This window comes from Drosophila rhopaloa, unplaced genomic scaffold (genome assembly GCF_018152115.1).
Source record: "Drosophila rhopaloa isolate 14029-0021.01 unplaced genomic scaffold, ASM1815211v1 contig_115, whole genome shotgun sequence".
NCBI classification, from domain to species: domain Eukaryota; kingdom Metazoa; phylum Arthropoda; class Insecta; order Diptera; family Drosophilidae; genus Drosophila; species Drosophila rhopaloa.
In genome coordinates this window covers 11,491,876-11,516,756 of record NW_025334990.1, presented here as the reverse complement: position 1 = coordinate 11,516,756, position 24,881 = coordinate 11,491,876, and the positions used below count along the sequence as shown (strand labels likewise).

Below are 24,881 nucleotides of genomic sequence, written 5' to 3'. Positions count from 1 at the left end.
GGGTATAAAAATATATTGCAGATTAAAATATTGAATAACTAACTTTGTAAACACTTGTAAAAATAAATATTATTAAAGTTAAGAAACCATAGTCTATTTTATATCATAGTACTACTTCAAATTAAAATAATCTCCTATACCTATAATGATTAATTTATCTTTTTTCGGTGTCTGCCTAACAGAGCCATAAGTTTAATTAGACGGCGAACAGAAATCGCATTAATTACAGCGACAACTTCTGCGTCGCCGCCTTTGCCGCAATGAGTTGTATAAATTGGCCAGGCTGAAAATCCGTCTGGTTTTTGGTCATTCTTCTTGCCACACGATTGCGACAATTGCGGTGGCAATAGGCGAGCAGATTCGGCCCGGCCAGCCGTTCACCGCCTCTTGGCCAGATCGAATTGACCAATCTTCGACAGGGGCCTTTGGTTTCTCGGTTTTCGGGGAGGGGGGATCTGCTCGGGGGCACTCATTAGACCACTGAACCGTTTGACATTTAAGTGCGACGACCTCACGCATGCGCGCTTCGCTTTGAATTTCTTGTTGGGATTTCCTCAGGGCTCATATCCATGGGCCCAGACACACAGAAAACAATAATGGTTGATATACTTAATAAATTCAAGGTATCTACTTTTGATTGCTTTTAAATGTTACCTAAAAAGTTTTTATTCTGTAGTGATAACTTACTTTTAGTTCTTGGTGACCATACTAATTTGACCAATTTAAATCTTAACAATTTTTTTCAAGTTAAAATTTTGTCATAAATATTATATATAATTACTAAAAGTATTCATTATTATTTTTATTTTAATAATACATAAAAGAGTTTATCTTGTATTGAATCTAGTTGTAAAGTGCTTGTTTGACCATTCAATATTTTAATTAACTTTAAGAAGTAAAAACAGATCTTTAAATATCCCAAATATTTACTAGCATAAACTATTTTTTAGTATTTACTTTATCAAGTTATGTAATTTCCTATAATTTTTCCCAGTGTCCACATATTTGGCTTTCGGCTATCAACAACCTATTGTTTATTTTCCTCGACGGGCTGGCTCGAAGACCTCGGACCTTCAATGCGGGGCCTGCCCATCGCTTATGGGCACACTAAATGCCCCTGCTCACTTATCCACCCCAGGTCAATCAGATCCCAAAATCTAAAGCTAAACGCCGGGCCAAGACACGAAAAATAATTACACAAATTGTGTGTTTCAAATCTGTGTGAGTCCGGTATTATTACCTGAGCTTTAAACGCTTGAAACACTTTCGTTTGAGGAAAATACATGAAAAAAATTGTATAATCAGCATTAGGCAGCGGCAATTGGCAATCATTTCTGGGTACAAATTAAAATTATATTACAACATTTTCTTAGACAACAACAAGAGCCCACTGATTACAGGAGACCAAATCGAAAATGCACTCAACCATCCAGCGAGTTGAAGCCGAAACGGCAGCCAACTAACTAACCGGGCCGAAACTGACCTGCCCGAAAACAGACAGCAGAAATGGCGAGCGGATCGTCGGACTTGGGCAAAATGAAACGAGACGAGGCGAAGGCGGTCGAAAGTGAAAGTTTGTTGTTGTTTAAGCCGCCGGTGCCGCAGCCGTTGCTGCCGTTTCAGCCGTTTCAGCCGCTTTCCGATTTACTGTTAAACGGGGGCGCAGTCGCCGCTGATTGCCGCATTGGCAGCATCACGCGAATTGCAGCCTGCAAATTCATTTGCCGCATCCGAATTAAATAATTTTGATTGCAGCGCCAGCAATCAAATAGAGATCTGTTTAAGGCAGTTGCCACATTTTCAATCCGACTTCATTGATACCCATTTTATTGGGTAATGCTGAAATATCCTAGTTGGAATCATCATTTTCATCTTAAGTCTGGACATCAAAGTGATATGATATGATATATGAGAATGATGAAAGCTATAACATTTCAAGACTCTTAATATGGTATGTGGTATGTAAACACGTGTAAAATAAGTTTTCCATTAAATTCTTCTTTAATCTGCATTATATTTGTTTATTAACTTAGCTTGATTTTATGTAATTTTAACGGTAATAATATCATAACCAATGGAATTTAATGAAGCTATTAATTTTTAAATTATCTAAAAATCCCACGTTATGATGATGATCACGATTCTCTTTTTATCTTAAGTCTTACTTTTCGGTGTACATTTTTTTGACATTTTAATACATGTTAAATTTTTCATAACATAGTAAAATTTAAGGACTATATTAAGTGAACTGAACAGAATAAAATATAATTTATTGATCTAAGTTCATTAAGATTAGCTTTGACCATTTTGTAGTGGTTCCCATTAACTTTAATTTAATTTTCTTGCTGCTATATTGAAAACAAATCCTTAAATATTGTTCATACCTCAGCATACCCTTCACTTGGCGGAGACGTCATCAATCCCCTGGTAATGGCCATTGCCAAATGCGGCCAACCCCGCTGACAACTTGCAACTTCCTGCAATGCGACAAAAAGCGAAAACCAAACCCGTTGGCCGCAACTTCAAGTGGCATCTTCGGGCCACAAACAACTCAGCTCTTTTCCACATTTTCTCTCTGATTTTTTGTTTTTATTCGTCATTTCTTCTCCTTTTGTGCTCATCAATTTTCAGTGCCACCAGCCAAATGGCTGATTAATATGATCCGATTCGGGATGCCACTGGACCGTGTTATATAATTGATCTTTTGTTTAGAGACTATAGCTTAATTGAGTCTGGCAAATTGATTAATGGGTTGCAGCTTCATTAAAAATGCCCGACAAAATCATGACACCCATTGAGGGGAAATACACTTTATTAAGGGGATATATCAAGCTGTAATTATGGAATATAGTGATTTTCTGATTCACTGATATATATCATGAGATATGAGCTTAATTAAAGTATTCATTTTAAGACTTTTTAATAACTGTTAAAAATTGGGATGCCAAACTGTATTTAATTTTTAAAGCAATATCAAATAATTACTTCGATAAACAAAGTTATTGAACCACAAAACTGTTAAGGCTAATGGACTATCAAAAATGTTTATTATTGTTATTAAATGTTTATTATATTTATGTATGATGTATCCAAAAAAAAATGCATAAAATAAATGCATAAAATAATATTTATTAAAGCAGCATCTTCATGTTAATTTAAGTGTTTTACAAAACACAGAATCGAAACCAACGCAAATAAAACAACAGGTAAAGTCTTAAAGTTATTCACGTTAATCACTTTAAAAACTGATTTCAAGAAAATAATAGCCTTAAGCCTCATATTTGCTGAACTTTATTTTGCTTAATAGAGCGATCAGTCAATCACAGTCTATTTAAGCCACCATTCAAACGGTGAAGTCACATCCAATCAATAGAAAGTGTGGCAAACTTTTCACTACCCACACATTATGTACAGTTGACATAGTTGGTCAAACAGGCAGAATTGTGCGATATGATGACTTAGACATGTTATCGATTCAATGGGCAACTAATTGCTGGCCTAAATGGATGCTTGACTTGGCTCAGAGCCTGGGGCTAAATTGTAAACACCGCGCGACACGCACACACGAAATTGCTCACAAAATAATGCATAAATTTGCATTATAACTCCAGCTGGTAAATTGCCAGACTCTAAACGGTTTCTTTGCATAAATACTTGGCTGATTGCGCTCAGAAGCCCACTTAAATAACTCCCCAAATAACTCCGAAAACATAAGCAGAGATGTGGGTAATGTAAGTGCTCTTCAAAAAATCAATCCAAAGCCAATTAACGAAACTGATTTGCGGCCTTGACCAAAAATCACTTAACAATGCCGTCGACGGCATTTAATAAAAATGCGTTTATGGAATAAATAAACAAACAAAAAGCGATACAACAAACACAAAATACTCAACTGCAAAGAGCAAAAAGTAGAAAGTGTACATGAACTGATTGTTTTGGATTTTTTTCCTGTTGATTTTCAATTGGTTTTGGTTTTTTCAGCTTCACGCACTTCTAAGTGCAGTGGGAAAAATAACAAAAGAGTAGTTAGAGCTTTGTTTTCAGTTGTATAAATAGTAATTCTACTTAATTGTCAGATTCACTGAGCCTGATCACTTTCAAGTTTATCTAAAGTGGAAACTAATTAAATTCAATGAACTTACACTAAATTCTAGTTAAGTAAATATAAATGATTTATAGGCAAATGAAACGGGTTTAGATTAACGTTAAAATAAATTATTAATCTCAATTAGAGCGAACTATAAAGTTAGCTTATAAATGTTAAACAAATGTTAGCAAAATGTTAAGAAATAAGACTTTTATAGCATACTTAGGGGATACACATTAAGGTAAAATACATGTAAATTTAATGTAAAAGATCAAGTAACTAACTAAAGTCGGTAGATCCTCCAAAAACTCTCTACACTTAGAGAAATTTAGAATAGAAATAATAGAACGTGGTCTTGCCTTCTTTTTAGAAGTGTTTCTGTTTGAGGAATTACACCAAAAATGGGTCAAAATCATCCGGCCTTAGCTTTTCACTTTCAGTCTATTTAAAGGCCATGTGCATAAGCCAATGCCAATGGACCATAACCACCACCCAAGGTGTCGCACCTGCTTAGTTCATCTGCCAATGCCAAATGCCAAATGCCAAACTCTCACCATATCTTTTCATGTTTGCACAGGTGCCTTTGCCATTTTCTCTGGGTTATAAACTAAGCCGCTCGAAACACTATAAATAGTCCCGCTGTTATGCGAAATGGCAGTTAAGTCGATTATTAAACCGCAAGCAAAATGAAAAGCGCTCTGTGTGTGTCGTTGGTCCTGCTCCTCCTGGGATTCGCCAGTGCCTATAGTTCAGGCAGTTCGAGTGGCAGTTCCTCGCCCAAGGTGTGTGTCCTGAAGAACTGCGACTGGTACTCGACGACGAATGCCTGTGGCAAGTTTGGTCGCTCCAATCTCTGCAATCGCTTCAAGAACAGCTGCGCCCTGCGATATGAGAACTGCGTCGGTTCCACCACCTACACGGCGGTCAGCCTGTCCCAGTGCTCCGGAATCAGCGAGGGATCCCGAGGAACCTGCGGTGGATCTTCGTCATCCTCATCCTCATCCTCAAACGTTAAGCCCATTATTATACGCAGGGGTTGATTCTTGTTGCTGTTAATACAAATTATTAAACTATTCATATACGAAGGTCTTTAAGATATTTATAGGACTTTTACACCATACTTTTGGCAACAACAGAATCTTATTAAAAAGGCTTACCTTAAATTACCATCTAAAACCTCTAGAACACCCAAAAAAATCATTAGTTTAAAACAACCTTCATTTGCTTAGAAATCATCTATTTGATCTTAAATTTTTAAATAAATAGAGAGCAATGTTTAACAAGTAACAAATTCAATTCCACAAAGCCATTATTGATATTGATTTATGTGTTAAAATGAATATAAATAAAACAATAATACGAAGACATGTTGGCTTTAAGACTCAAGGTTGGAGAGCCAAAATCTATCGCAAATTATAAATCATTGTTTACCCAGCTGACAACTCGCATTATAATGTATTAAAGCAGAATAAATTGTTTTCCGTTTTTCAATACAAATAACAATGGGGTGGTATATAAGTCCGAATGCAAAAAGACCATTTAAATTAGTTAAAAGCTCGATGAAAGCATCTCTATTGGATTGTGTCATATCGGTGGCTATATTTTTTATAAGCGAAAAATAATTTTGGTGTGTCGTTAAATGTAGACCAAACAAATATTTACTTCCTAATAACTGCCCTTTACTAGTTGTCTAATTTAGTAATGAACCTGCGCTTTTACTCTACGACAAACAGGTATAAATATTATTCTAATTACCATAATTAAATTCCTTAATGGAACAAATATAAACATCCTAAACCGAATTAGTAATGCTCTTCAAACCAAAGTCGAAACTAACTTTTATGTTTTGTTTTTTGTGTTAACAGACAGGCTGATCAAGAACTTATATACATACTTATATACATCATTTTACATACTTTTCAAAGAAAACAATATTTCCTTTTACTCTACGAGTAACTAGTATAAATATTGCATTTATTATGGATGGGAATGTAAGAGGTATATTAGTTTTTGATCAGGAACTATACCCGAGTTGAAATGTCCTTCCCTTTGCTTATAATACTGTGAAATTGAGAAATTTACTTTTAACTTAATTAAGAAAAACAAATACCTAAAAGCCTAAAAGTATATATTTTTTAAATTTATTTTAACAGTAAATAAATACATATTTTTAAACCGCTCACGTGAAGTGCCATTTGCGTTTTAAGATGAATTAAGATATATTTACACAATTGCTATAGATGAAAGCGACTTTAAAGACATAAGTATTGAACAATGAATCGAAATAAGTTTCTTTGTATATACATAAATAAGGAGGAAATAATATGGTAAACATATTCCAAGGCCGTCAAAAAAAAAAAGAAAGATTGTGGAGTATAAATAAAGGAGAACGCAGTGGGAAAAAGAATTAGAAATTGAAATGCGTTTGACGTTGGCTCTTCTGGTGCTGATCACTCTGATCGCCGTGGCCACCGAAGCCCAAAGGAATCAGAAAAGGACGAGGGCCAGGAATTTGGTTAGTGGAAGGGTTAATGCCCGAAATGGAATCGCAAGAAGGCGATCGCTGAATGCTCGTAACTCCAAAAAGAAATCGGTGATTATTATTGGCAACGGCAGCAGTTCGTCCAGTAGCAGCTCCACTCCAGCATCCCGCTGCAAAACCAGCACCACCAGTTGCTCTTCCAACTCCAATGTCTGTGGCCGTTGGAGTAACACTCGCAGGTGCGATAAGTTCAAGAACAGGTGCCTCATGGAGCGGGCCAATTGCCTAACGAATGTGTCAAGTGAGTGCTCACCAAATAATTATATAATTATTTAAAAAATCTAATATTATAACCATTAAATACACAGGCTGGAACGTTGTTAATATCGGCAACTGCACGAACATAAGTGTCAATAATACTGGCACCTGTAAGAGCACCTTCTCCTCATCATCGTCGAGTTCAACTACCAATTCTGCACTGGCCAACATTCTTTCCATCATTCTGGGATCATCTTCATCTTCATCTAGGGTCACTCCCATTATTATAAGAAGAGGTTAGGAAGATATCTTACCGAATTATAAATAAAAGATCTACATTATTTCTAAAAAGTTTATTGAACTGAACGGAAACCCGAAAATAAAGTCACAAAGTAATTTCTATAGGTCAAGTAATTTATTATTGACAGATTTAAAATAAATATTATTTATTTACAAACATTTTAACAATTTAACTTTCTTAATACTCCGAAAATACTTATTTGTACTATACAATTTGTCGAGTTAATCAAAGTGCGTTATAAAAGCATTATCTCTTTTTGTAAATTAAACTAATTTTGAAAGCAAAAAAATATTCATTGTACTTCTAAATGAAGTTAATTAAAATGTGTTATAAAAGCCTGTGTGCTTATTTTTTGTTATCAAACCTTATTAGTAAACATTTCCTAGTTTCTTTATGTCGTTTTTACTTCCCATTTAAAACAAGAGTAATTTTGTTAGCCACACAAAGCAAGCCTGAATTGATTTATTCTTAAATTATGCAAATACTTTGAACTTTCACTACCCAAATGTTTCGTAATGACCTATATTACAGTCATACACACAATTATTTATGTGTGTGTGTGAGAGTGTGTTCACTGTGCCATTCTAATTGCATCCGCAGGCGTTCGCCATTCACATCCGCTGTATACAAAAAAGAAAATGGCGAAAAATTGCAAACTAAAAAGCGAAGCTCCATAAATTTACATTGTCCGCATGTACGTGTGCGCCAGTGCGCTTGTCTGCGTGGCCATAACCATAATTCTCCCCCCGGTTTCCCCCCACACCTCCACACCCCCCCACACCCCAAGTAGTGCGATTTATGCGAATGCAATTAAAAAGAGCGAAAAAAGGGAAAATGTTAAAGCATACATCATGGCGATATGAAAGCCATTAAAAGCTAAACGAGTTGCAAAGCAAAACCAAAACCGTTTAAATGAATCACTTTGCTGTCTGATCTCCAATGAGATTGAATGGCAGAATCGGGAAATTAAACTAAGTGTGGTTTTGCGGTAAGTCGACAGCACAATTTATTAAACTAAAAAACAAAGTTTCAATAAATAAGAATACATATCAATAAACGATAAATATTAGACAAGTTAGGGTATTAAAATGAATTAAATGAAATAAGAGGTGCCGAATAAATCACTAGAGGTTTGAATTCGATTATAAAGGTATCCAAAAATAAGCAGTGAAAATAATCCATCGAACTTTCGAACTAAAATCATGTTGTTGAATACTTTCAGACACATTTTTAAGTGATTTCGCTGGCACCCCTGATAACTGATCTATGTGCAAACCCCGGTTCCCCCGATTGCGATGCTTTTCATAATACAATAGGTAAGCACATCAGCCGCTGCACCAAGTTGACCATAAACTGCAAATACAAGAAATGAGTAGAAATGATTTAATTTTAGTTTCAATTAATAATCGAACTATTTAAAAGCTATTGTCCGCCAATCGTTGTTTCAAAAGAGGTAACAATATTTATTTTTGTCTGCTACAGAATCACTAGGGCTTAGAGATCTTTTATAAAGTTTTCTGAAATTCTGCAAAAAAACATGTTCTTGCGGACATAAGTTTTTATTTTACAGAATTTATACACATTTAAATTTGTTTTTAAAACCTTATGAACTTTCACAGCACCCCAATAATGTATGTTTCTAATCGGTTAGTTTCACATTGTCGGTCACTTCATAACTTCAAAATTATGATATTTACAAGTTGATATTAATATATATATTTGAAACTATTTACTTGTCTCTCCCTTGCAGCTGTCCAGAAGATACTGGCAATCGTTGCGATAGTATTTGCATGAATAGATGGCCGCATCGCTTGAATCAACTCCAGTTTGTATTCGGATGCATCTTGGGGTACTTTTGGAGCAGGTCCTTTTGGTGCTCCACAGGCAATAGAAGCTTTTGCGAGCCTCCAGTTGGGATGCCAAACTCAGGATCAATACGGCAGATATCACAAAAATTATGAACTTCATAGTGCCCTTTGATTTGAATCACTTGGATTGATGGCTGGATTGTAACTGCCTACAAACAATTGGTCCCCACAATTATATAGTAGTTACCTTTAGCTATCTCTTTACCGAGCGCAAATATTTAACCTTAACGAAAGTGCTATTCGAGAACAGCAAGCAGGCTTTAAACGTGTTGGGCTTTGGCTTTGTGTTTGCCAAAATCTGGTGGTGGTAAAAGCCAAAGCCAATGTTTGCCCGATTAAATAAAAGGTGACAGCGTTTAGTTAATCAGCTAATGAATAAATAGTGTAGTGAAATTGGAGCAGATGGGTTTCAGTTTCACTAAGAATACATTGCGTAAAGTTTTCAAATCGATTACTGGTCAGATAACTAACATTTGCAGTTTAACGCAAATGTGTAAGAGAAATGAGAGCTAACTGAATGCCAATGTCTCCCATCTCACCCATTTGCCTAACTTTTCAGTGAAACTTTTCTCGTTTCCATTAGTATTATTTGACGAAATTTATTTAATTAACATGTCCTTGGTATACAAATTTCGTGAACTTGCCGAAAACACCTTATATAATTACCCCAGCCCCAAATAAGCCAGGCTAAAGCCAGAGAAATACAATTATCGGAGTGTGGTGGGGCAATTGTGAGTACTCGTAAGTAGAAAAGTTATCGCACTGGCTGCCACTCGTTCTGGCCTTCCCGCTCTCCATGCGTCAGAACCATCAGTCTTCTGCCTGTCCGTCCATCATGCGAGTTGAAAGTCCCCAGTTCCATTCACTTAAAAAAAGTCTTAAATCAAAAATCCAATAGGATAAAAAATATATCTTTCAAATGAAGCACACTGCGCTATCTAGATTATTTACTAATATTTATTATTTAATAGTTCTGTTGTATTAACAAATAAATGTTTATCAAAGAACGATTAAAAATATAAACTACAAAAAAGATTATTTTTTAATAGATTGTAATATTTTAAATTGATTCTTAAAAAATTCTTAAATCTTTTCAAGCTGTACATCGTTTGTAATTGTTTTGTTTAATCATTCAATCCAAGACAAAGATCTTTACAACAAGAGCGTTTAAATCCTTTTGTAAGTGAAATTTTAAAATTTGGTCAACTTTCCAATCACAAATGTTTTTGTTTCTCTTCACAACCATGTAGGGTTTTCTCTCAGTATACTTACACTCGCTACTTTTTCCCATTTCCATTTTGGGCTCCTCGCATTTCCATGTCAGACTTGCGTCGGCATGTCATGTCACGGGCTCATTTCGCTGCAATACCATGTAAAACTGTAAATGTTCCGCCTCCAAAATAAAAATTATAGTACATGCCCTTTTTAATGCCATGTGTTTGTTTCATTACATTATGGGAAAAACACGGATACGGTTATGTGAAAAAGTGTATTCAACATTCGTGCTGCACATGTGAACACGTCTATCTGGATGTATATTTCATACTTTTATTGCTGTTTGCTGTTGTTTTTGGTAGGTTGGTTGCATGCGTTTGTTATTTTTTTCAGTTTTTTATCGCACCTTTGTAGCCCTCCCCTTTGACCTCTTTCTATTTGCCTGGCGATAAAGTGCAGCTTAAGCTCTGGTTACAATTACGAGGGTTTTTTCGTATAAATTGCATTCGCCATGCCACAGCCTTCCCATTTAGCCTGCTCGCCCAAAAGTATGCAAAGTCTTAAAATGATTAATCCGAGGTAGAAATAAAGAGAAAGCGAGGGCTTCAAAAGGAGTGAAAGAGAGGGATTGAAAAAGAGAGGGCTTGAAAGGTAGTAAGAAAGATATGGCTTGAAAGGGAGTAAAAGAGAGGGCCTGCAAGGGAGTGAAGGAGAGGGCCTGCAGGGGAGTGAAAGAGAGGTCGTGAAAGGGAGTGAAAGGGATAGAACCTACAGTGCACTTTAATTAGTTGGGACATTTTGAATGGTTTGCATGTCATGCGAATGGCATGCTTATCGCCATTTGTTGCTATTGTCGTTTTTCCAGTAGCTGTCGCATTATTTTTTTCAGAACTACACAAGGTCAAACACTCTGGCAATAATAATAAAAGTGAATGAAATACCATAAAAAGTTTATTTTTAACATAATTATCGTAATCTCTGCAGCAAGGCTAGTCAAGACAAGGCCCCTCTCATTTTCTCTCTTTTTTTCTTGTTTTTGCCTTTTCCCTGCAGTTGTTGGCTAATTATTTTCCATTTTTGCTTAACTTTGGCTCGCCTTGTTTTCCAAGCAGTTTTCCCTACCCACTTGCTTAATGCGCTTTCTGACATGGCTCTGACATTTTCCGCTGTTTTTCCTGACTTTTCTTCATTTCTTCTATTAATAAGCTTAGGGTTTTTTTCTTGGTGACTTGCATGTCTTGAGCTGCATTTTTGATTCCTTGGTCAACACTTACCATTGCGCTACATTATGCATGAGACGTATTTGTCACGCTAATTGAATAATATTTGTATATAATTTATGGATAATGATAGGGATATTACCGAGAAATTTTAATTGCCAGCTGGTAAATTAAAATTTCATAGCCCACAATCAAGGACATATTATATATGTATACAGCTGATTCAATTCTTGAACCCAGCACATAACCCGTTAATGGCCAAATTAATGCCAATCAATAGTTTTTAAGAATCCCGTCTTAGATAAACAAATAAATCAAATGTGTAGACATATTCCGTATGTAAATATAGTTGTGTCATTTACAGCAATAAATTTCATATTATTTTTAGCTTTATGGGACGATTATTGGGCACATGTCTCCATATTCGACACGAACATGACACCCAGCTCAGAAATCAACCAGCCCGGAAAAAAGAAAAGCAAAACACCACCACCTTCAGGACACCGGTTCCAATTTCCTGTCAATACATCCAAACGGAACCTATCTAGAAATTGGGATACACATAAATAAATAAATCAATTTTATATTTGAAATATGAATATGAAATAAATATTAATTATCGATCGTCAGATCTAAATACTGATCTGACTATCAAAAACAGATTGAACCACATAATGTTCTAAATAAATAATAATACTACACAGAAAAACTGAGATAAATGTTACGAAATTATATGTAAAAAATTTCTAATCCTATTTTTGCATTCACAATTTTTGTTTGATTTCCCCATGTATTATTAAGAAGAGATTTAGATCCTGACAATACATTTGTATTGCTTATAAAAATTATGTTTTCTTTCCGTGTATACCCAAATACATATATATGTATTCACTGAAGTTTCGTGTCAGTTGAGCGTCCGCAAAAACCGATTTTCGGATAACAAAAAAAACAAAGGAAAATAATAATAATAATAAAATGGGAAAAGGGAAAAGGAAAATAAGGGAAACCGGCGCCTGACACATACAAAAAACATTTGTTTGTTATACAGACTAAATGGATGTGAGTGCGTGGGTGGTTGGGGGTGGCTGTAATGGAGTGGAGTGGTTCGAGTGGGGTGGTGGGTGATTTTTCTGCGTCGCACTCACGAATTATCGATAAAACATGCTCCATGGGCGGCGTGAGGTGGCTTTGTCTCATTACGCCCACGACAAACATGCTGGGGAAAACAGGTCCTGCGTTTTCGGGGGCAAGTTGAAAATTGAAAACGAAAACGAAAGCAGGCCCCGAAACTTGTTTTCAGTTGTTTGCACTTTGTTGATTCTCCAATCTTTACGATTTATTTGCGAGCAAAATCAAATTATTGCATGTGTCACAACTTTCATTTGACTCTTGGGGTGACAAAAAGCCCAAACAACCATAAATATATGTATATCTGCTCGTCTATCACCAAAAACGTATTACAAGACCATTTGCCTTTGTGACCCACACCCACGATCTGGCCGTAAATAAAACTTTGTCTTGTCATACTTTCAGTTTCCAGTTAAATGGTTTGTCGAAAGTTCCCAATTTCATTTTATTTTCCTACCGCTCTACATGATTTGCATGCACGGAAAGTGTGGGAAAAAACAACAAAAAAAAAAAGGTTTAAAATGAAACTTTGATGAGCTATTACTCATATTGACAAGGACCCTCATTTGTCTAGGATGATTGGGGCAGGGATTGCTAGACTGATAGCGGTCCTTTCGGCCCGCATCGAGTATACGCAATGTGGCCCTGTCCAGACAGTTGAGTGGAAAAGTTTGCGGCCAAAAGATGATTAGCTTTCCTTTGAAAGGGTCACTTTTCCAACTCATTTGAAATGGAACGACATAAAAAAAGATTTTTGATATTAAATATGTTCATCAAGATGTATGGTCTTACAACTTAAAAAAATACTTGCTTATACTTATTACTTTTGGTAAATATTGTACAGACTTTTTAAGTGATCTTAATTTAAGAAAGCTTAAAGCTAGAAGTTTGCTTAGTAATATATTATTTTCCTAGATTCGGGTACAATTTTATATATTTTGTCTGGTCCCTGTGTATAATCCAATAATGATTTTCTGTTTAAATAAGAAAAGTTACGGATGGAATTGTAAGAATAATTATAGACTCCTTCCCCCTACTTCATTTCCCTTTTTATAAATGAATACATATAATATGAATGTTGAAATGTATTTAAAATTCTGAAGGATACATTACAGCAATATTTATGGGATGATGTGTGAAAAAGCGGAGAAAGGAACACAGGAAGTACGGCACATGCGACACGTCAACATTCAATTTTCTAATGAAATTTTTATTATAATAAAGCACATATCCAAGGCGTGGAAGGTTGTAGACCACGCCCACCGACAGTCGGTGCTAAAGTATTCATGGGAAACAGTGTTGCTTTCCTTCCTGCTCTTTCCTCCCCCAGCTTTTCCGACTTACTCTGCCCAACATCCGAAAATTCTGTGTATGTATAATGAATTCTGGCAGTGTATGGGGTGGTTGGTGGAAGTGGGTCTCTGTGTGTGTGTGTGACCGCCTCTCTCCTTGGCAGAGTCCAACATGACCTACATTCTGGATCCGGGGCCGATGTAGCTAAGCAACTCCAGGGTCTCTGAGCCACCATCTCACCCTTGGCTTCATCCAAAAAAACAGGAAGTCCGGGGAGCACAAGGCGAAGTGGAAGAACCAAGAGCAGAAGCGCACGCAGCACGCATAGGAAAATGGACTCCCCTCTGGCGGACCCTCGAGCCCCTCTACCACCCCCCCTGCCACCCTCAACCCAGTCATCTTCCCAGTCAAGCCTTATAAAAATTGTTTTCGGCTGCTTATTGGCAACAAATTTGCGTGCCTTGCATACAGAACAATGGCGAAAAAAGGCTGGGTACATTTGCACACGGTAAAAATTCCCTATATTGAACTTTTCTAAATCGAAAAATTCAGAATCACGAGCCCCACTCCACTTTGTGAAAAAATGCCAATTTCAATTTGTATTTCAGATTTAAATGCATGTTTCCATTATGCTTCTTTAAATAAAAATTTATTAGTTGCAACTTTCCAGGTTTTTTAGTTTTGAATATGTATAATTTGAATATGTATAACCAAATGTTTTCACTTAAACTATCTCGACTGTATCCAAAGAAAGATGAGAAACCTGATAAAGGTTTCTCCCACAGCGACTTCATTACAAAGTTTGCCAAAGCCAAAATTGTGTAGGCGCTAAATGCAACAAATACAGCAAACAATTTATTAACTTGGTCCAAAGAGATTTTCACAGGCTTCGCGAGGAATCCGGCAAATGGAAAGTAAACGGCTTGGTTTACCGCTAACAAGTGAATTTTTTTTGTTGCTCCCGCTACGCAATATCATCAATCATTCGGCCAGGACATTTGCTGTTTGGCCTAAATTAAACAAGGAAGTCCGGAGATGAACAGGGTATATGTACCTAACAAAAACGAAGGAAAAGGAACACCGTGCACGTGCGGCCATTTTGTCGCTTATTGTTGACTTTGGTCAAACAGAAAATGTATAAGAAATATAATATTTGAAGATGATCCGAGCCAAACGATAGTCAGCACGTGCTGGGTATTTATGAAATAAAATATCCAGCTTATATCACAATTAAGTGGCAGCGGTAGTTAGATGAAAAAAAAGATACGGGAACAGTGCGTGACAAAAATATGCAAGCGGTTACAGAAAAGCAATTTAAATACCTAATGCAAAAATGACTCTAATTAAATATTATTTATGGGGTCTAACTTTTCGATCAATATAATTAAGGAAGTCTTTGCTGTTATTAAAACATGGCTGTTACATCTTTTTCAGGACAAGCCAACAGCTACAACTGATCCAATTAAAGTTTTGTGAAACTGTTTGCTTAAAATCTTTGTGAAACTTGCCAAGGTCTTGGAATCCTTGATTCGGCAATCCTACTTGAATTTCAATTTCATTTGTTTTCCAAGCGTAGCGAAAGTTAAATCATTCTCAACTTTTGATAGTTTATTAAATTATCACAAGAAAAGAGAAGAGAAAAATGTGCGCCAAAGCGAACAAAAACTTTTCTAATAGCAACAAAAATTTGAAACAGGCAAGTCGATTGGGTGGGGTTGGATGGATTCACTTTATTAGCCAAGTTAACTCTTTCCAGGGCCTTTACGACAGTTTGTTCTGTCGCTCGCTTCACAGTTCAGAACATTCAAATTACAGAGAAGGTTGGCAAGTCAAACCAAACGGAAGCAAAAGCCAAAAGTTCTCGGGGCAACTTGAGTGCAAGTTGCTCCATAAAAAGTGCCAAACATTACCAACCCAAAATACATGCCAGACTGCCTCGGAACAGACCCAAAACTAGAGTCCAAAGTGTAACTGCCAAACGGAAACGAGGCGGGGAACCAACCAAAAAAAAAAAAGGAAGAGCCATGAAAAATTCAGCTAAAACTTGTCCAGGTGGGCGGCAGGATTCAATGGGCTGGGCACCACTTCATTTGCCAATGCGAACGTTTCCTGTGGTCCTCGCTCAGGTGACAAAAGCAGGTGCCCGACCAAATGGATCCTGCCTGGCGACTGAATGCGTTTCGAAAGCCAGTGAATTGTGGAGGAGGAAACTATAACTGTTCTCCAAGGCTGAATTATCCTGCCTTTGGCTATTTTCTAGCTCGAGAATCTCTCTCATAAGGATGCTTAAATGGAATTTAGCACCGTAACTGCCCGTTTTCCTGACATTTGCCTCCAATGAGAGGAAACTTTATATTAGTTAGACCTAATTGTATTTAATTTTCGTAGAACGAAAGATATTCTTTTTTTGTTGCGTATACTTAATTAAAGTTACAAAAAAATAATACAACGATATTTATAAGGGGTTCTTACGGCTTATTAAAGTAGAAAAAATGTAGCAGTTTATAAATACTTTTTAATTTTACATAAATACATTATCTTTACTTTCTCAAATCTGATAAATACGAAAACGGCTGTTTTTAAAAATTCTGCTTTTTAGCATCCTATTCTTAACTTAAACATCTTTGAATGCACATTAAATCCCTAAATTAAAGGAGCAAAGTCGCTAGATCTATTTTCCTTGAAGCGGAACCGTAATCCTCGCTTTATCGTGATTATCCCATCCCATCCAACTCAAAGGAAGACCCAGGGGCATATCTTTAGTTTCCGCTGGTAAGACCCAACAGCCTGACCTTCCCGTTGGCAGACCGAGCATTATAATAACACTTTCTCAAAAAGGTTCTTTATGGGGTTTCCACCCCACCCCCGACTACGAACCACCACCCACCATTAAGCACAGTTAGTTAGTCGTTTCTTGTTTCTCGTTTCCCTTTCCTTAAGTCCATTGTTCAACGGTTTCTTCTCTCCGCCATTTCTCCTCTCCCCTTTTTCTCCTAGGGGCTGTGTGACTATGGCCGAAAGTAATCTTCCAAGGCAAATGTGAACCACAAACAAATTTATAGCTGCAATGCGGCCAGGCCGAGCATAACGGGCCCACATTTCTGTGAAATGTAGATAGAGGGCTACGGCTAGAAAAGAAACTCAAAAGGAAACAGTCGAGTGAGGACTATAAAAATATACAACAATACTGCCAAGGCAACGGGACATAATGAGCCAGGGCCAGACGGCCCGAAACGGTAAATGGTAAGCGGTTCTTGGGCTGTAATCGGTTAACGGTAAAGGCGAGCTCAGCTGAGCGAATGTGGGCCATCAAAAAGAGAGAGAGAGAGACGCCACTTTCAATACATCTCTTTTGGTCTGCTCCTTCTTTGCAGTACCGTTAGCGTTTTTCTGCTATAGGGCTTTGCCATTTGTTACGTATACGCAGGACTCTCTTTTATGGTCTCTCTGTAAAAAGCAACAGCAGATTTACCTTATTTTGCTGCATATTCCAAGGCGCTCTCCCGCTCACTACTTTTACCATTGTTACTCTCGCTCTCCCACTGTTGTCCTCCCACTCTCTTTCTTTCTCTCTCTCTCACCTCCTGTTTATGCGTCATTTCTTTTGGCTTTTTCTCACTAATCTCTCTTTTTGGCCAGTGGTTCATCTATCGTTCATCGCTTTTCTTACCAGCCAACAACAAATATTATTTCTTGCTCAATTTTATTTTCCTTTCTTTTACTTGCTTTCTTTTTTTCCTGCTGATTCGCATTGCAGCATTTTACGCAGACAAGCGAGCACATTCTTTTCGATTGAGAGAGAAGGGAGAAACGGGGACTTTGCGACGTTTTCAGCAAATGTTCGCCATTCATTTTTGTCATCGCCGCCATTGTTGTTGCTGTTGCTGTCGTTGTCCTTGTTGTTTCTGGCTCAAATGGTGCCTGGAAAAACTTTTTGGCCTCGCAGCAAATGCTTCTTCTTACTTGTTGCGTTTTGTCCTGGGTCGTGCAAAAGGGGGGAGCAATATAAAAACGGAATGGGAACGGAATCGAAATGCTTGGAATAATTTGGAATCCACCACTTTGAGCTTTTATTATAAACAAACTGAATATCTCATTATTATTTATTTGTTAACATTTTAAAATTGTTTGGAGGTTTATATTGGTTTGCAGAAATATATATTTAATTAGGGATATTTAATCTATTTTGAAGAGTATTGAAGGTATATATTTATACAATTAAACGAAATACTAAATAAATGAAAGTTTGATTAGAAAATATTATCTTAACTAACATTAAAAGAAACATTTTCTAACACAGTTTTGAAATAAAATAATTTATTGAACAAAATATGGAATCATCACCGTAGTGAATGTGATTTTTGGCAGTAGCACATATGGTTTTCCAGATTAAAACTCTTCTCTGGCACCCCTTTCATCCCATTTTCATTAGGTAAATTTTCCACCTGAGTGAGGAACTTTTAACCAACCTTCCCATCCCACCCACATTGTTCTGCATTCACAAGTTCGTTTCATGCTCTTATGGTTTTCTTTTTTCCCAAGCAGACCCCTCTGCACCGCATTCTCCCTCGTGTGCTTTGCTGCAGCAGCTTTCATTCATGCCACGTCAGTTGACATAATGCGACATGGCCAACAAACCAACCACCAACCATCCCCTAGACCACCCACAAACATCCACCCACCACCCACTTCATTGTCAACTACTGCACTTGGCAAAAGTTTTTACTAGTCATTGCCGTGAAAGTGCCATTCAAAGCTCCCGCCCCGCACCACGCCCCCTTTTAGACTGCCATAAGTTTGCTCCTTGATCGGAGAGGGTTCCATTCCACACGTTCCGGCTTTGTAGCCTGGCAACTTGGTAAACACAGTAAGCCATGTTTGTTTATCATTCAAAACAATAACAAACTAGGCACAGAACTCGAAAAGACCTCGACACAAGCATACACAAGGAATTTTTAAATCTACAGCAAGAATTATAAAATAAAAAAAATATACAGAACTTATGTTACACCAAAAGCGTAGTCAAATTAGTGTCCTGTAAAATACTTACCAGGGAATATTTAAGGATCTCAAGAAACCCAAAGCATAAACATACATTTTTTGAAGGAGTATAACGGATTATTTGTACAAGTATTGCGAAATATAAAATACTATAAAAGAACAGATTTTCTTCAAGACCTTAACTTAAAAATACTTCAAATTCAGACAGGACTACAAGATCCCAGGAATGAAAACCATTCAAAGTTAGATAATATACCTAATGAATAACGGAATTAGCATAGATCCGTAGAGCCTACAAGTAAAAATGGGTTGGTATGAATTCAAATCTTTATTGCATAGAAGTCATCACTCAATTCTTTTTCAGATACAACCGCCGAACGTCAGGTTAGATTGGAAGGAGTTGAACGGGTGCTCAAGATGTCGCAGGAGCGCATTAAGATTGCGATGATTATTCCAAAGCTTTTGGAGCATCCTGAAAAGCTAAAGAGTGTGCTGATGGGCACCTGCTACGAGGAAGTCCTTGAACCCATCGATAGTATGATTCGCCACCTTGGAAAGCAGACTGGACGCTCTAAGCTGCCGCACGATCACACCACTATGAGAATTGTGGATTTCTTTCTGGTCAACCATAACATTCACCGATTCTTCCCGCACTTGAAGCATAGCCTCAACGAAAGGGATCAACAGTTGCTGGCCGCCTTTCACTTTCTCCTCGAAAGCGCCCACTTGCATCTGCACCGATCGTCGCGCAGCGAGATCACCAAGGAGCGAAAGCTTCATGCCATCTACCACCAGAACGTGGACATCCAGAAGAAAATCAAGGAGCTGAAGGCCAGCCTGGCCTTTCAGAAAGTAATTGGCAAATGGAAGACGGCCGCCAAGGGAATCTATCTGATGAAGGTCGAGGAGGATCTGGCCAATAAGAAGTGGCAAAACAACGTGGCCATTCAGAACGAAATGTAAGTGAAAGTCATGAATTTTTACTTAATATAGTTAAATAAGAAAAGAAACGTTCTTTCATACATGTAAGGTCAGTTATCTCTCAACGATAAACGTACATTATTTCTTCCGTTTGAATATTTTGTAGTCCTGTAACTATATTGTTTATTATTTTTAAGTTCCTTTATATTTATTAAAATTATTTATTTACTATTCAAATTGTGTATAGACATAGTTTTTTATGTTTTTAACTGTAATATCTTTAAAATATCTTTAATTAAAATAAAAAACTCTTTTCGTGTAGTGAAAAGTGTAATCGCACCATGCGTAATTATCACAAGGGCAGCATGGAAAGGCAAAAAGAGCTGGAGGAAGAGCTGAATACGGCTCGGGAAACCTACGAAAAGATGACTAAGAAGAACCTGACCGAGGAGCATGAGTTGCGTAGTGAGAAGTAAGGAAATTACTATTCATAAATCTATGATATATTCTTATATTATTCAACCCAAACCAGAAACAAATTGCTCCTACAACTGCAGAGTATGCTTAAAAAGTACGATACTAGTGTGGGTGAAAAGATGCGTGAGAATCTGGTGGCGCAGGATCAGTTCCTGGAGGCCAAGAAGATCCTCGACGACTTCATGGTGCAGTTCAAGCAGGAGGAGCGTGTCTATAAGAATATTGTTGTGAAGCGCGAGGAGGAGGAGCGTCGTGTTCAGCAGCAGAAGCTGGTGGTCTTTATGATGAATCGGGCTGCGGCCAAGATCCAGAAATACTGGCGCAAATGGAAAAAGGACCAGCGCAAGAAGAAGCGCCAGGGAAAGGGCAAGGGCAAGAAGGGAAAGTAGTATAATTCCAGTAAATTTACCTACCATTTCCACATTGTACAATTTATACGTCCTTTTTTTAAAGTTGATAAGTTCAGTTTACTTTTCCTCTTATATTGTTTGCTCTTTTGTTTAGCAAGCTTTGGTGGCATAAATTACCCAACCATATAAGAGTACACATGTATGCAAATTAATAATCCTATAAGAGCAAAGTCAAATGTTTACTTGCAATTAAATCATGTTTACTTGGCACTTGTCGCCCATACACATTTGTTTTTAGTACAGACACGTGGATAACCAATTTCTTGCTGGGAAGAGTTAGAAGGAGTTGCTTAAAAATTATAATAAAATGTATGCATGAAGGTGCATAAATAAATGTTAATCATCTGGAGAAGGTGCCTAAAAGTATGCTGTAAAAATTGTATTCAGCACTCACTTTTGTACTATGTCTTACGGAAAACATCGGATAAGATAAGAAATTATTTATCCATGGTTATTTTTAACACATAATCTGTAACCCAATTGCATATGATTTCTTATCGAATTGCGATAAATTTCAGCAAACGCATTGAGGAGGTTTTTTATTTTGGCGGGGTGAAAGGGCGGCTTGTGGGGCTTCCTCTGCGATTGCGAAAATCCAAGAGAGAATGAAAACGCCTGGCAGAATGTTTACCCAACACGCACACACACACACATATACACTCGCAGCGAGAAGGAGGGAAAAGCCGAATTTTCATGTCTTGCGGGGAGAACGAAAAATGGCGCATTGCTGTCGTCGCCAAGCGACAACGACAACTACAAACTGCGACTACAAACGCCCTTTTGGCCCGGCCCGAACCGATGTTTGCTGCATTGTTACTTCATTTTCGTTTTCGTTACCTAGCCCTCAGGCCCCTCAAGCCCCTCAAGCCCCTCAGAGCCCCACCACCCCTCTTATCGCCCCTTCTGGCATGTCTAATTTTCCAGAGGTTAACATACTTAACTTGTTGGCATGCGTTGCAAATGCGCCAAGGCTGCGTTGCACCAAGCGGCGCCACATTGCGACAATTCGCTGCGGCAAAGGAAATCGTACAGCAGCAGCAGCTGGAAAATGCGCAAAATCGCCAATGTCCAATGGCCAATTGTCCCAGTGTCCAGTGTCCAATGCCCAATGCTAAATCCCAGTGGAATGGCCATACATTCCGCATTGTAATTGCACACGCATCCGCTGACCACGGATTTTGTTGGCCAAACTAGGGATTTCCCCAATGATAAAGGGGCCAAACAAAATATGTAAAAATTCAACTGGGGACAAAAAAACATTTCCCTTTATACAAAAAAAAAGTATTATACAAATAATAATGGTTGTCAAATAAATGGGGTTACTTTTCTTAACATAATTAGTTATGTACAAAACAACACTGCGTATGTGCGATTTTGTTAAAATCAAATATTCATGGCAACGCTACGTATGAGTGATAACCAAAAAAATCATCGACCAGGAACACCTTATAAATTTGATTGTAAAATTAAAGGTGTTTTTATACCCTTGCAGAGGGTATTATAATTTCAGTCAAAAGTTTGCAACGCAGTGAAGGAGACATTTCCGACCCTATAAAGTATATATATTCTTGATCAGCATCACCAGGAGAGTCGATCTAGCCATGTCCGTCTGTCCGTCTGTCCGTCCGTCTGTCCGTCTGTCCGTCCGTTTCTACGCAAACTAGTCCCTCAGTTTTAAAGCTATCTGCTCGAAACTTTCCCAAAAGTTGTCTTTCTATTGCAGGTAGTATATAAGTCGGAACGAGCCGGATCGGGCGACTATATCATATAGCTGCCATATAACTGAACGATCGGAAAAGCCATAACTTTGGTGTTTTTAAAGATAAGAAGTTGGGACTTTCTATGGGTTTTATTTTTGGCCAATCAATCCGACATACCGAATTTCATAAGGATCGGCTGACTATATCTTATAGCTGCCATATAACTGATTGATCGGAAGTGCCATAACTTTGGTGTTTGTAAAGTTAAGAAGTTGGGATTTTCTATGGGTTTTATTTTTGGCCAATCAATCCGACATACCAAATTTCATAAGGATCGGCCGACTATATCTTATAGCTGCCATATAACTGAACGATTGGAAATGCCATAACTTTGGTGTTTTTAAAGTTAGGAAGTTGGGATTTTTTATGAGTATTAAGAATGCATCATATGAATAATTTTGGAGAATATAATTTACAGAGTATTCTGCAAGGGTATATCAACTTCGGCTCCGCCCGAAGTTAGCTTTCCTTTCTTGTTTATTCTGAAATATAAAAATAAAATAAATAAACACTACTCAAAACCGAAAAAAAATTCTTTAAAGATACAAAAAATCGGCTCTGGCTGTGGAGATTTAAGAAATAATGAATCATACATTTAACAAAATTATGTGAAACATACTGAAATCTGTTGATTCATGAAAGGCGTATTATTACGATAAACTTTAAAGGAATTTGCGAAAGAAGAATTTATAAGAAATACGATATATACTGTTTTGGATCATTGAATCATCAACTTATTAAAACATATGCCTTAAGCACATTAAAAAGTAAGTATTTTTTTTTGTAATCCCTTTTGTGAGAGTTCAGATTTACCTACATTTAATCAGTAACCCTTCAAATATATGTAAAATAAATTTAAAATTCGGCCAGACCCAATCATTTCTGATCGAAACCCAAAAAGAAAGCTTCTGTCATGGCCAAACGCGACATCCTGCCGGTGTTTCCCTCTCGGGCCAATTCGGTGATCATGAAGCAGCGGGTTTTGGCAGCGAGGAGGGGGGTGGGTCTTCTGAAGCGAAAGCGGGATGCCATCGACATGAAGCTGCGGGAGTTGCGGCGTCTTCGTTTCGACCAGGATGAAAGGGGAGATGAGAAAATGCGACATGCGATCTTCTCGATGGCGAAGGCCAATCTCCTGGGAGCCGATTTCAAGCCCCAAATGGTGAGCCACAGCTACGTGGCATCTGCATTTCTGCGCCGCACTCAGATCAAAATTGTGGGCGTCAAGCTCAACTGCCTGGAACTGGAGACAAAAGGTGAAGGAGCCTTTCCCCTGGCGGGTCTCAGTTGTGGAGGGATGCAGGTCCAGCGGATCAGGGACTGCTATACGACGGCACTTCGAGATTTGACGGAGTACGCCTCCCTCGAATACCAAGTGCGTATGTTGGAGGCAGCCTCCCTGCAGACCAACATGAGGGTCAATGCCCTGGAGCATGTGGTAATTATGTGTTTTTACTATCTGGATTTATCGAAAATATCGATATTTAAATATTTATAATTTGGACATTTTTTAAATGACTGAAGTATTGCTCAAGTGATTATCGGACAATTATGCAAAAGCGTACCAGCTTTTGTTCGGTAGCATCATATAATCTTTTTAATTTTTTGATACTCTGTAGTTGTTATGATTGTTTCGATCATAACTGTTTTATAAAGGCTCATTTTCTTGTTATAATGTTGAACCTAAAAATGGTTATAATATTCCCAGTTATATACTTTTAGGTTATACCCGTCCTGATAAATACCTATAACTATATATGCGGGGAACTCGAAGAGTTTGAGAGAGAGGACTTCTACCGCCTGAAACGCTCCCAGGCCAAGCAGCTGGAGGCCAAAATGGCCTTTAGCGAGCTGATCAAGACCAAGAACATGACCGACGAACAGCTGGAGTCCTATATGAAGAAGACCATAAGTCAGGCCCGTCCGGTGGTCGACACGCTGATCGATATGGATGAGTTCGACGAGCAGGAGGTGAAGAGGCGGGTGCGGGAGGCCCGGATGTCCTTGCAAGTGCGGCGGGATTTGGAGAAAAAGGAGGCGACTGAACGGGGCGAGAATCGCCAGCCGACCACCTACATCACCACCCGTAGCGCCATGAGCATGGTGGGTCGCCAGCGGGATCCTCGGGCCAGCATGGGCGATCTGTACAGCACCAAGCGCCAGATCCTCTCCAGCGTTTCGGAGAGAAAGTCCCTGGCGACGGTGAGCGATAAAAGGTCTAGCATGGCATCAAGTAAAACACCAAGACCCAGTGAGGGAGAATCTGTGAAAAAGTAATTAAATTCGGGAGTTACAATGATTATTTTAGATGAATTTAAAATAATTAAGGTTTTGATGGCAAAATTGGAATTTATCTTTAATTGAACTTCTTAAATTTCAAAAGCTGCTAAGCACTATAAATAAACTTTATAAAAGGTATTTAATTATTTTAAATATTAAGATATTTTAATAGAATTCGAC

The 24,881-nt window shown here is 37.8% G+C and overlaps 5 protein-coding genes across 5 annotated transcripts; 4 read left to right on the top strand and 1 right to left on the bottom strand.

Moving 5' to 3' along the window:
- The first annotated feature begins 4,773 nt into the window (after positions 1 to 4,773).
- On the top strand, positions 4,774 to 5,127 carry LOC108046212. Its single transcript, XM_017125795.1, has one exon. It carries the CDS (start codon positions 4,774 to 4,776, stop codon positions 5,125 to 5,127), a length of 354 nt encoding a protein of 117 aa, XP_016981284.1.
- A 1,379-nt stretch (positions 5,128 to 6,506) lies between these two features.
- LOC108046217 (uncharacterized serine-rich protein C215.13) lies at positions 6,507 to 7,128 on the top strand. Its single transcript, XM_017125799.1, has 2 exons — positions 6,507 to 6,870; positions 6,938 to 7,128. The coding sequence occupies exons 1-2, from the start codon at positions 6,507 to 6,509 to the stop codon at positions 7,126 to 7,128; spliced, it is 555 nt and encodes a 184-aa protein (XP_016981288.1).
- A 1,041-nt stretch (positions 7,129 to 8,169) lies between these two features.
- On the bottom strand, positions 8,170 to 9,096 carry LOC108046213. Its single transcript, XM_017125796.1, has 2 exons — positions 8,862 to 9,096; positions 8,170 to 8,481 (listed from the first exon to the last, which is right to left on the bottom strand). The coding sequence occupies exons 1-2, from the start codon at positions 9,094 to 9,096 to the stop codon at positions 8,393 to 8,395; spliced, it is 324 nt and encodes a 107-aa protein (XP_016981285.1). The 3' UTR covers positions 8,170 to 8,392.
- Positions 9,097 to 18,786: 9,690 nt separating this feature from the next.
- LOC108046197 (dynein regulatory complex protein 10) lies at positions 18,787 to 20,884 on the top strand. The gene is made up of 5 exons (XM_017125779.1): positions 18,787 to 18,982; positions 19,058 to 19,161; positions 19,218 to 19,812; positions 20,097 to 20,246; positions 20,307 to 20,884. The coding sequence occupies exons 2-5, from the start codon at positions 19,158 to 19,160 to the stop codon at positions 20,638 to 20,640; spliced, it is 1,083 nt and encodes a 360-aa protein (XP_016981268.1). The 5' UTR covers positions 18,787 to 18,982; positions 19,058 to 19,157; the 3' UTR covers positions 20,641 to 20,884.
- A 2,369-nt stretch (positions 20,885 to 23,253) lies between these two features.
- LOC108046202 (probable V-type proton ATPase subunit D 2) lies at positions 23,254 to 24,839 on the top strand. Its single transcript, XM_017125785.1, has 2 exons — positions 23,254 to 23,859; positions 24,144 to 24,839. Exons 1-2 carry the CDS (start codon positions 23,335 to 23,337, stop codon positions 24,696 to 24,698), a joined length of 1,080 nt encoding a protein of 359 aa, XP_016981274.1. The 5' UTR covers positions 23,254 to 23,334; the 3' UTR covers positions 24,699 to 24,839.
- Positions 24,840 to 24,881: the final 42 nt, after the last annotated feature.